Genomic DNA, 12,698 nt, shown 5'->3' on the forward strand with positions numbered 1-12,698 from the left:
GGTTTCAGAGGTGTATAACAGATGTGGAGAAGCCATTGCAGGTATGACTTGTGATAGCTGGAGAAAAAAAGAGATCCTCCTGCAATAAGTTTAAATGTTATTCTCAACTATATCGAAGAAAATAATGTTGCACAGTGTGCACTTACATCAGTGTAAGTTTAAATGTGAAGTTTTCTTTAGTAGATGTGTATTATGTTACTATTAACTGATTTAGATGACTCCAGCCAAAGTCCATTTATAGTCTGCTATATATAAATATAGCGCTTTTACACTTGTGAAGTATAATCTTAATAACACTTTAATAATTATTTTCAAGTCGACTAGACCAGGGTTTTTTCCAGGCCAAGGACCCCTAAACTGATGGAGAGATTGAACAGGGACCCCCTACTTATGTATATGTGTATTTAAAGACAGAACCTGACTAAAGTGACTAATGTGGTCCAGTTTGTGGTTTATCGTGGGACTGCACAGACACGGTAAGGCTCAGGACAACAAGTGGCTCCCAGTGTCCATCCCCAACTGGTCTGTTCTCCAGGGGGTGCAGAGAATGAAAACCTCTGAAGGAGGGATGTCAAGAACAGGAACAACTCCATCCTGGCCAACTGTTCACCGAGACACACACGCTTTCCTGAGAATACACAATGCAACAGATGAGTTTGACCCAGACAGCTTATGAGATATTCACTTTCATAACAAAATATTACAATATTTGTGAGGACAGTATGGCAGTGTAAATCAAGCGAAAGAGGGAAATGTGATTTTAGACAACGTTCTCTGTCAGTGAAAATACAAATATACAACAAACACCCCAAGTGAAGTGTAGCTTGTGTCTTTAAACCTACGATTAAAACAGCATGCAACCAAATTTTCACTGACTAACCTGCAGAAAATGCAAGGAAGGCCTCTCTCCTCCTAAATTTACCGTCCTGGTCCAGAAAGTGTTGAGGGTTGAAGGAGTGTGGAGTTTCCCACATTGACTCCTCATGTAGGACAGTGTGCAGTGAAAACAGGACCACGGTGCCCTGAAGAAATATCACTGGTTAAAAGGCACATTTTAAAAATATTTGTTTGAGTTAGTTTGTCATATGTGTATAAAAGTTTAAACAACAAATTAATGTCATGCACAACAAGTATGACAACTTAATCTTTATTTAAAGTGTTCACCTGGTAAACCAGTTACAGAATAAGAGACGAGAGTATAAAAGTCTATTGTTCGCCTTGCTGTGTCCTTCACCTGTAAAAACTCTGTTTGATGTCTGGATCTCTAATGTTACAGAAAACAACAATAATGGGAATTACTAAATATTTGTGGTTTCAATAAGGCTAAAACAAGAGATATAAAATGAATAATCCTGCCACTTGATTGACTGTTAAATCAATAAATGTGAAGATAGTGGGGAGCAAAACAGACAGTAGATATGGTTGGAGTAATCAATATTGAATGAATAGTTAGTGTTTTATTTGGATCTCTTGTTAATCAGGAACTATTCATTATGAATATGGGGTTATGGCTGATTTAGGGATGACTGTGAACTAATAATTACCTAATGATTCTCTAATACAGTACAGCTACATGATACCCAGGACGAAAAGTTATTAGGGTCGTATCAGCTATCAAGTCATTCCTGATTTGATCCCCACCCATTCTTTACCAAGTGTGCACATCATTGTGTGTCTGTTGTGAATTGTGTACCTTTGGGATTGAGTATTTATCCACTGTGGTGTCCTTCTTCGTTAAGTGCGGTGCAGTAATGGGGACGATGTTGCCCGCCCTCTGTATCTCATGGATGACTGCATCAGTGTAGGGCATGTTTTCTCTGTCAGTCATACAGGGCTGTCTGGATGAACCAATCACAGCATCAATCTCAGCCTGGACTCTCTCTGCACACAGTGGAAACAGGAAACATGTGAGTCTGTGGGACACATAAATGACTGAGGGGAAATTATACACCCCACACATTTGGTCTCAGACAGGACAGACCTGTGAGAGACCTCTGACAACATCTGGATATTACTCACACACCTTGTATGTCAGGGTAGTTGATCATGTATAGCAGCCCCCAGAGTAAAGCAGTCGTAGTAGTTTCAGTTCCACCAGCAAACAGGTCCATGGTGCAGCAACTTAAATTTTTTAGATCAAACCCAGACTCTTTGTCCTCCTTCTGTCAGTATACAAGAGATAGCAGAGGCAAATCTCAAATGTAAAGTAAAAGGAGCAAACACAATAGAGACACATTAAAACACTCACCTGTTCCATTTCTATGAGGTAGGAGTCAATGTAGTCTCTTGGTGATGATGGGTCAAGGGTTTCTTTGTGTTCTTTGATCCTGATTTCTATGAAGTCAATTAATTTCTGCATCAGAATGAATATCTTCTGATGAGATCCAGGCAACCACTTCATCAGCCAGGGGACTGCGTTGTAAACCTGTAGAGCAGGAAGACATTCACCAGATCAAAATTAAAATAATTATGTTTATGTTCTTTGGCTTGAATCATATTTTGAAAGCTGGTATTTGACTTGTAATGGAGTATTTTAGCATAGTTGTTGGTTATTTCTTTCTTTCAGTAAGGTGTTTTGGACAAGTCCCGAAAATAAAAATAATCCCTTGAAAATAAGAATATTGAATGCATCTTGTTTACAGAGGGTGCTCACCTGTACAGACAATCTTCCTTGTAACTTCACTAATTCATTTAAGTTATGTATAATATAATGGAACTGCTCGTCATCATACTCAAATCGATTTCCAAACACCAAACAGCAGATGATGTTGGACACAGCATTGTTTATCAGTGTCTGGGGATAAAAAGGTTTCCCTGCAAGAAAGTGGAAAGATTGCAGGATTGAATACATTAAAAATGTTGGACCTATATCATATTATACAGCTTTCAAAGAAACACAGAAATTATTAAGTGAAGTCATTGTGGGTTGGGGGTCTGTGCATTTATATTAGCAAAAAATTAGCTAATAAAACTAAAACTGTAGCTCCTGATGCTAAAGCTAACTCAGCTCTTATTGGTCCTCAGACAGCCCTCTGACACAGTACCATTAGCATCCAGCTGAATAAATATCCAGAGGCAGCACGCATAACAGCAGAGGCTTAATAAATACAAGTGGACCAATGAGACATCAGGGCCACTTGATGTGGCCCAACTATACATCAGGGCGGGGCTAACAATCAGAGTTAGAGTTAACCCTTTATGGGGCAAGGAACCATACATGGTAATTTCAGCACACAGTTTAAATTGCACACAGTTTAAATTGCATCCCTGTGCCTCTCGGTGAGGTGGAGAAGCATGTGGTTTTCACCCAGCCAATCAGAGAAGACCAAGGCAACATCCTCAGGTCAAATCAGGGTCAAATGTGGTCTACAAGGTCCACCTCTGCATGAACACTGAGCTTAACTGGTTTATTAGGTACCATGAAGATGTAGCATAATTTTGTCTAATGTGTATGTTGACAAGAGCCTGAATCAGCACTTGTGTTCTAATGGTCTAAATAAGACATAAAACATGTTTATTAATCCCACGTATGGGAAATTACCTTGTCACAGTAGAATTTGGCAAAAAATATATACAAAAACAATAATGACTTCGACAGGGGAATTTACCAAAAAAACACAAATACAACTTTGAAAAATATATACAAATAACATTTGTTCATCACTTAAGGGCAAGGAATCATATACTCTAGGCCTTGAAATTTAGAATTTCCAAGTATTTCACTGAGTGTCTTATAAAGGGTTATGACTAGATGCAGCAGAGCTGGATGTGACGTGTACTGTACTCTCTCTCTATACACATGTCTGCACTCCTACCCACCCGAGCAACTCCATCGTGAAGTTTTTTTTTTTTTTTTTTTTTTGCTGTTGTGTTCTTTATAACATCAGCCAACACCAGAACAACACAGCATAATGTTAAAACACTCCTGACGTCGATCCAATCGATGTCGCCCCCACCCACGCTCATCACAGGGGGAGATGAGTCGCCATACAGGGATGAGGTCGAAGAACTGTCATCATGGTGCAGTAATAACAACCTGGCCCTCAACAACTAAGGAAATAATAGTGGACTTCAGGACCCATCCCACCCAGTACATCACGCGTTCCAACTGTTACCCTCAGGGAGGCGGTGCAGGACATTAAAAGTAAAAACAAATAGACTGAAAAAAAAAGGCACATATCCCACAGCTGTTGCAATAACGAATCAACACTAAAAGGTAGTCATTCGTTAGATTGCTCTTTTTGCACTGAATGTAATTACATACAGTTTTGTTGTACTTTTTGTGTAATGACAAAAATATTCTGATTCTGATTTATTTGCTCCTTTTTCCCACTCCATTATTAGCTCCTTATAGTACGTACACATAGTATAATGTTCATGATCCAGTGCACTAATGTGTCGGTGCAAGCTTCTCTGTCGCAAGAGGGAAATAACGTGAAAATATAAATAATAAATCATGGGTCATATTATAATAGAATGATGATGCAGCTGGTAATGTTTGACACAGCATTGTTAATTGTGGCTGGGCATTAAAAGGTTTACTTATGAGGAAAAGAGAGGTCTGTTGGTGCATACTGTGTTGCAAAGTTGCAGCTCAAAGAAGATGACAAATGTAACAGGCACAGTATAAATATGAAAGAGAATAATGTGTCACAGTAAAATACCGTGATTTTTTTGTACCTTGATGTGCCAAAGCCTCCGTGAGATACTGGCACTCCTGCTGGATGCATCGCTCCAGGGTCTTCTTGCCCACACCAAAGTTTCTGAGTGTTTGGAGAGCAAATCTCCTCTGCTGCTTCCAATGATTACCGCTTGTCATGAAAATACCTTTTTTGGAACACAACACAGCAGAAGATGCACAGTTCAGATCAGAAGTCTGACGATGCTGGTCTTATTAAAAACATCAACCACTTCTAAGTTTGCTGAAACAAAACACAGCAAACTTTACCTTTATGCTGAGTTATTTTTTCAAAAATCGGCAATTTCGGACGATCTATGAAGTCTTCTACGACCAGGGCTTCTTTCACAAACTTGTAGCTATTGACGACCACAATCCTTTGACCAAGGACACGGAGGCTGAAAATATTTCCATATTTCTGTGCAAACTGAACATAGACAGCAGACTGACATGGTGGTGCAACACTGAGGTGACATATAAAACTACTGATCAGACTGATGTAGGTCACTGTTTCTGCTTCTGAACACTGAACACTTCATTGTACCTTCATAATGACTGCCTGAATGTAACATATAAAAACACAGCCAGTGCTTCAACACACAAGTGATTTCATTATTGATTGATGAGCTGGTGTTATTCTTTATTTAATGATTGATTTGCCTGTAAAATTAACAAAACCCAGAGAAAGAAAACTCACTAGCTGTTATAGAAATATAATATTTGCATTTGAGAAGCTAGAATTCATTTGTTTTGATTTTACTTAACAGAAATGATTTATTAAAATGACTGTAAATTCACAATTTTACCACCATCAGACATTATTATGTAGAAACATTCTTATTTATTATCATGTATGGACTCATACCTCTGCGAACTGCAGGTGCAAGTTGTTAGGTTGAATACGATGAAGACTACCGATGAAAGGAAGAGCCAACGGTCCAGGAGGAAAGTTTTTTGGTGCTCTGTTCTTTATAACATCAGCCAACAGCAGAAAAACAAAGAATAATATTAAAACACTCCTGCCGTCGATCCAGTCCAAGCCGAGGACATCGTATATTGTCTCCATCTCTTCGCCTCAACTGCGCTACCTCAACCGAACAATAATCAGTCAGTCACGGATAGTTTTATGACCAAATCGATGGATCACGTCCCATTAAATGAGAGAACGCGTGCAAGTCAAGCAGCAACCTGAACTGTCTGAGCAAGCGGCAACTCATCCGTGTTTTATTAAGGCTTAAATTTGCATAATTGAGAGGTGACGGTTGGTCCCTATCCGCTGGCTGTAGTCTCTCTCTGCTAATCCTCATTGCTGTGTTTGTGTAGGGACAAGGGACATTCTATTCCAGAATTGGAAATTTTCTGTCCTACCCAAAAAACAATTAATGCACAAAACACTAACACATGGAGTTGTTGTGTAAATTATTCTCGTCCTGAGACAAAATGTAATAGTTGTAGGAAAATGTGTCGTTAGAGCACCATTCATAAGGAAGAGGACGGGGACAAAAACAGTCACCCCCTCAACGACAGGTAAGTAGGCTACCCAACCGTTAATGGAAATTACGTGCACCGGGTGTTACAGTTTTTCTCAGTTGCTAAAACACTAAAATCCATTGGCTGAAGAAAGTTCTCAGTTGCTTGAACTCATTAAGCTAACTGTTCAGTCTGTTGTCAATACCTTAAACCATTTCACATGGTTTAGCAAAACTCTAAACACATTCTCATTCTTAAAACACATTCTGCACTCTAATGCACATGTCATCCATACTGGTAAACACAAGTGGCAACAATTACATATAAAGAGAGCAGAAATGTCATTGATTGAACACAGTCAGTCAAAATTGATTTCACTTCTTTCAAATGATGTGACAACCAATATAAGCCAGTTCAGAGAGCAAACAGGTTGTTGAAGGTGGGAATGAGAAAGTGTGAGAATGGACAGAAGAATTTATGTGAGAGGACGAGGACGAGTGCATATGCGAGGTGGGGGACGAGGAGAAAGAGGAGGAGGGCAAGAAAGAGAAAGAGGAGGACGAAGAGGAAGAGGAAGACAAAGAGTGGAAATATCCGATGAAATTCGAGCAACAATCATAGACCATGTTGTTGGCTGTATATGGTACAATAAACAAATTGTATGGCCCTGAACATTGTGCTTTCCATTTGTTTTCAGTACTGACTGCTCAATAGATTTCGACTGGTTACAGGTTCATATCATCAAAGAACAAGAATTACAGTATCACAGAGATAAAGTTTTTGAGATGCAGGGTACAGCACTGTAAAAATAAGGGTACAAGAAGGAGGAAGAACAAAAAAAATGCAAAGAGCAAAACACAGTAATTTCTGATCAATTTTGAGCTTTTTGTATAATGACAGAAACATATGAAATTTGTTTTGAGATTAAAAATGTACTTCTCCCTGAGAACTATATGTTTTGAACAATGTGTTTTCTATTTTTTGGTGTATTGTTTACTGACTGCTTGATAGTGTATGTAATTTTGAGCAATTTGTTTATTATTTGAGAGCAGTGTTTGATTTTGAGCACAGGTAAAACTGTTTTGAGGCCAAAGTTTAATTTTGGGCACACGTAAAACTGTTTTGAGGCGAAAGTTTCATTTTGGGCACACGTAAAACTGTTTTGAGGCGAAAGTTTCATTTTGGGCACACGTAAAACTGTTTTGAGGCGAAAGTTTGATTTTGCAAGAGGAGTCAGAGGTTTTGTAAATCATGCTTGAAGCTGAGGTTTTGTGTTTAAGGTTTTGAGAAAATGGAGCAAGGTTTCAGAAATTGTGTTTTAGCAATTGAGAAAAACTGTAACACAACAAGCAAGTTTCAGTAGGAGTTCCTATTTAAACCTCAAACTTCCCACCAGTCCCCTAGAACTGAAGAAACTACTCGGATGAGTGGTGAAACGTCTTCTCAAAAAAACTCTAGGAGTCCAGTTGCCTTGTTTGAACCCTTTTTGGATATACCAAATAGATCTCAAGCACCCCCTAAAATGGCATTTTTCTCTTGTCCCACCTTCTGTGATGACAAACTAACAATTAATTATAACCATTAAAATACATTTTGTTAGTTTAATAATCATCATATTAAAAATATTTTAAATGTGTTGTACATCACCAGTACATCACCTGTTCCAACTGTCACCCTCAGGAATGCAGTACAGGATATTAAAAGCCAAAACAAACACACTGGGGGAAAAGCCCATATCCCAGGGCTGTTGCAATAGTGAATAAACACCAAATGGTATGCCTTTTTTGTTTAATAATCGGCATTTTAAAATTATAAATAATGATGCACTTTAGTTGTGTCCCACAACATGTGCGTAACGCTACCGAAACGTATGAATCAAGAAGAATAGTAAAAACATGAAGTCGCATGACAAAGATGAAATGACATCATCAAAGGCCTATGCTAACACCATGGGTAGACCAAAGATAAAGTGCGGTTTATACTTCTGCAGGACGCCGTAACCTACGCACGTATCCTACACACGTATCCTACGCAGGTGCAAGCCATTTATAAAGGTGCCTTGCCAGTCTTGCTCGTTCTGTAAAAACGTCACCCAAACACTAGTCGGCCGTGGAGGATGATGGAAAGGAGGTCAACAACGAGGACGAACAACAGGGATGACGGCTGTTACTTCTGTGGCAAAAAAGGACACAAGACTGCCCTGACAAAAAGCCAAGCCCACACAGGTAGGGACACTGTCCAGAGGACTGCAGACGGAGGCCATGGGTGGACTGAGTGAGGACCCCAGGTGCAGTGAGTCAGTGTTCAGAGGCCGTTCAGAGGAAGACAACAGAGAAGGTAATCACACAGCACACACTGCAATGAAAAACAGCTAACTGACACATGCACTGACACCGCACACGGCAATGAAGAACTGCATGCTGCTATTAACACTGCTATTGACATAGAACAGAAAGGTCAGGTGTCCCCTGTAACAAAGATGTTACAGCCCAATTCCCTCAGTGCATTCTAAAAGTCAAAGGACAGCATATCACCTTTCTTACAGATTTAGGAGCTACATGCTCTATTATCATGTCTTCTGAATTTGCTAAAATGAATGGTAATTTTGTTTAGTCTGCGAGTGCCTTGGGACAAACAGTAAAAGAAGAGGTCACCATTCCACAAAGGTCTGACGATTCTTCCAAACGAATACGAAACGTGCTTTCATGTTTTCTGAGAAATGTCCAATAAGAGAGACTTGATGTGTAGGTTAGGTTTATGTCTCATATCAACATCCAGAGGTATTCAGGTCAGTACAATTGATGACTTGCAACTGTTACAAAATCTCTCACAATGTTTGATGCTCAAATTTTATATGCTTGCAAGCAGTGGCGGCTGGTGAATTTTGTATTGGGGGGGCGCAAAGTTTGTAAATCAAACCCCTGTAGGGGGCTCTGGGCGCATCCTCCCCCAGTAGATTTTTGTGATTTTCACGTACAAACTAAGCATTCTGGTGCATTCTGACAAAATAATAAAGACAAAATAGAACATCTCCTTACAAAGACAAATGGGGCCATGGAACTAAGTTTTAACTTAATTTATTTGCCTTGTAAAATCCAGCAAGTTTAAAAGTGCTAATACATCAAACATTTTAATCGCATATAAATATTTGACCTGAGAACAGTGAGAAGTTATTTTTTCATATGGATTTTTAGTATACCATTGAATAATGACTGAAATTTCCCATCCACGGGGCCAACCAAAGCGGTTTCATCAGCTTCTTCGTTCATGTTCACTGTTGTTTGTAGTCTGAAGTAATGAACGCTAGTTGGTGCTCCAGTATAATCGGTCCGCCGAACTCATCCAGTGAGAAACGTTCCGCGGTGCAAAAATAAGTGTGATTAAAATGCGTAAAAAATGATTAACCCGTTATTTTTGTGTAATTAATCTTAATTAACAAGTTAAAGTCCCGGCCCTAGTTTTAAGTCCTTCATCCCCGTTGTAGTCCATAACATCTCTGTCCCGGGACTTTGAAACAGCACGCAGGGGAAACAAAAAAAGCCGTTTAGCATACACGTTTGAGGTGAAGCTCCTTGTGTATGTCCTCCCACGATCAGTAGGCTAGCCTGCTGCGAAATGTTTAAGTCCGGACAGTCGGGTCCCAACTCCTTCACCCTTTTCTTCTCCACATAGATATATATATATACCAGAGCCCGTCCACCATATTATTATATTATATTCGTCTACCATATTAGACGTTCTCTGGTATATATAGTCAATGCAGCCGACCGACGAAAATTGCGCGAATGCTTCCTGATGGACGTGATTGATTGATGAATTGTCCAATCAAGCAGCTATCTCTTTGCTCAGTTATGTATGACGCAAGCGCGTTAGGGCGAGCCCCAAATCCTCATTGAAAATGCATTGAAGGCTCATTTTCCGAAAAAAAAAGTTTTAACATGAGAGTCAATGGGAGAAGCTGGGGCGATTTTCCACGTTGATGAATTCGCCCAGAGAGGCGGGACCATTTGAAACGCGACTTGAACCTGACGATTCTGATTGGACAATGACAGATAATATGTCTAGAACACTGAAAACTACTTTTGCTGTGATAGAATTTGTAAAAAAAAAAATCCTCTTTCTCCCAGCTGGTAGGGCGTCGCCCAAATCGCCCCTATACACCATCCGCCCCTGCTTGCAAGTGGAAATTGTCAAGTTCAAGTGTTTTCTCAGCCTCAGAGTGAAGCACAGAAGGTTTTTTCTCCCCCATGACACTCTGGAAATCAGACTGACACTTCCTCTCTGAAGCTGAAGCAGCCCTTAAGGAGGTTTCATCAAAGGATGTGAGCCTGTGGTGATTACTCCAAACTCCAGTGTTTGAAGAAGGGGGTGTAATTGTTCCGTGTGACAACCCCCCCCCTGTGCAAACTCCCATTTTTTCCAGTGAAGAAAATCAGAGATAAAGGCCAACCACCAGAATGGAGGTTTGTGCAAGAACTGCAGGCAGTAAATAGTGCTGTACAGCCAAGAGCTCCAAATGTACAAAATCCTTATACAAGTCTCTCACAGGTTCCACCAATTGTGCAGTATTTTTCTGGTGATTTATCTAATGCTTTCTTTAGCGTGCTGAGGCAGAACAGGTCTGCTAGTGCAGTGGAAAGAGAAAAAGGCACGTTGAAACTAAAGCTTGCAAAAGAAACAGGACTGTCTTGGGTACTTACATAAATGAGGATGAGAAAGAGATCCAGGGTGAACATGAAGCCTTTTGAGATTGTGTTTGGTCACCCACCAACTCTGGGAGTGGGACCGCAGAAACTCTATATAAAATCTGACCAGGAGACTGATAAAAGGCTTCAGAGGAGACACTGGAAGTCCAGATGTTATCAAGTTCAGTTCCAAGGGTTGCTAACCACATACACCACAGTAAAGGTGGCAGAAAGAGCCATGTGGGTGCATGCCAGTCAGCAAGATCCCTGAGCCGATTGCCGACTTCTCGTCTACAGTACATCAACGTAATCAACAAGAGTAGACGGCAAAGATAAGTTCTCTACCCCTTCCGATGACTAACCACTTGCCAACACACACTCATACATTGGCGAGGCTGCGTTGATTCACCACAACAGAGGAGCACGAACCACCCGCCACTCCATTGCACCTCACATGCACACCTACGGCCGATTTAGAATCACCTATTAACCTAATGAGCATGTCTTTGAACTTGTTATTAAATTTTTAGTAGCTGTGTGATTTACTGTTCTGTTGCTTTACTCCTACTAAGTGAATAAGAATGAGCCTGGTACCCTGTCAACAAGATCATCTGGAGAGCCTCATTATAGTCCCCTCCCATGATCAGGTGAGCTTCGTTGTATGTTTGTTGAGTGTCTCTAATTTTATACATAGCAGTATGCTGTTACAATTAAACAAGTTACAGATTATATATAAAATAGTTATCTAATTTGACAACCAAAAAACCCCACCTGTCCTCCTTCATATTTGTTGAGTAGGATGGGGACCCTTGCTGACTGTTGAGAAGCTTGACAGAAATAGCATTGGTTGCACAATTGTGCTTTCCAAAACTTGTCGTCATTGCTGCTGAGTGAGTCTCTTGTAACAAAATCAAGTCAGCATTTTGTCTTTTACAAAACATAAAAACAGATTTTCTTTTGCTTGACTCACACCTGTTAAGTCCTCATTCCGTCACTGACAAAAGACTTTTACACCATCACCACTGCACTATTGGACTGCTCTGACTATGTACCGAATATTGCACTAGTTTAGTAACTTTAGGTAGCCACTGCTTATTGTTTATGCACTGTAAATTGCTCACTTTATGTGTTTTTGTATTGCCTAATTTATCATCTGCCCATCTCCTCTATTGTAAATTATGTTATGTTATAGTTCCTGTTTATAGTCTACTCACATTTAACGAACAATTCCATCTGTATAATATGTTCATAGTACCACATTCAATTATTATGTATATCCTGCTCATTGACCTGTATATATGGTCTCACCTGTACATAGGTTTTGATCTGTAAATATTGTCCATATACTGTAAAAACAACCTGTACCATACTTCTTACCTGTACCATAATATTTATGCCACACGCACTTACTGCCTATTGCACTTCTGGTTAGATGCTAAACTGCATTTTGTTGCTCTGTACCTGTACACGTGCAATGACAATAAAGTTGAATCTAATCTAATCTAATCTAATCTTATGCTGTCATGAGTACCGCTAACACAACACAAATGTAGTAAATTCACACAACTAGGGACTAGGTGTTGGAGAAGCTGTGGAGAGCAAAACGCAAATTATAGTCATATCTTCTTTTCATGTCCAGTTTTAGAAACATTTTGGGAGGAATTTGGTAAAGCAATTAAATATATTTTTGACTTACAGCAGATCCTAACAATAGAGAACTTACTAGGGATGGACTTGGCTAAGAAAATTGAAACTAAACATAAAAAAATATTCAATATACTACGTATATCCGCAATAAAACAGATAACAAGGGGTTGGAAAGAAGCAAAGGCCCCAGATCTTTGTAAGTGGCATAACACAATAGA

General features: G+C 39.7%; 1 protein-coding gene across 1 annotated transcript; it reads right to left on the reverse strand.

Annotated features, from left to right (window-relative positions):
• Positions 1 to 329: 329 nt before the first annotated feature.
• LOC311491169 (cytochrome P450 2J4-like) lies at positions 330 to 5,961 on the reverse strand. The gene is made up of 9 exons (XM_084549027.1): positions 5,541 to 5,961; positions 4,949 to 5,204; positions 4,603 to 4,827; positions 2,654 to 2,814; positions 2,175 to 2,425; positions 2,024 to 2,142; positions 1,651 to 1,881; positions 881 to 1,036; positions 330 to 628 (listed from the first exon to the last, which is right to left on the reverse strand). The coding sequence occupies exons 1-9, from the start codon at positions 5,742 to 5,744 to the stop codon at positions 453 to 455; spliced, it is 1,779 nt and encodes a 592-aa protein (XP_084405153.1). The 5' UTR covers positions 5,745 to 5,961; the 3' UTR covers positions 330 to 452.
• Between the last annotated feature and the right edge of the window lie 6,737 nt (positions 5,962 to 12,698).

Source organism: Chelon labrosus (genome assembly GCF_963514085.1).
Source record: "Chelon labrosus genome assembly, chromosome: 7".
Classification (NCBI taxonomy): Eukaryota; Metazoa; Chordata; class Actinopteri; order Mugiliformes; family Mugilidae; genus Chelon; species Chelon labrosus.

Coding starts and splice junctions, on each gene's coding strand:
- LOC311491169 (XM_084549027.1), bottom strand. CDS start 5,744: ATGGAGACAATATACGATGTCCTCGGCTTGGACTGGATCGACGGCAGG. Junction 2,426..2,653: donor AAGGAAGATTGTCTGTACAG/GTGAGCACCCTC, acceptor CCTGCTCTACAG/GTTTACAACGCAGTCCCCTG. Junction 1,882..2,023: donor CAACTACCCTGACATACAAG/GTGTGTGAGTAA, acceptor CACTGTGTGCAG/AGAGAGTCCAGGCTGAGATT.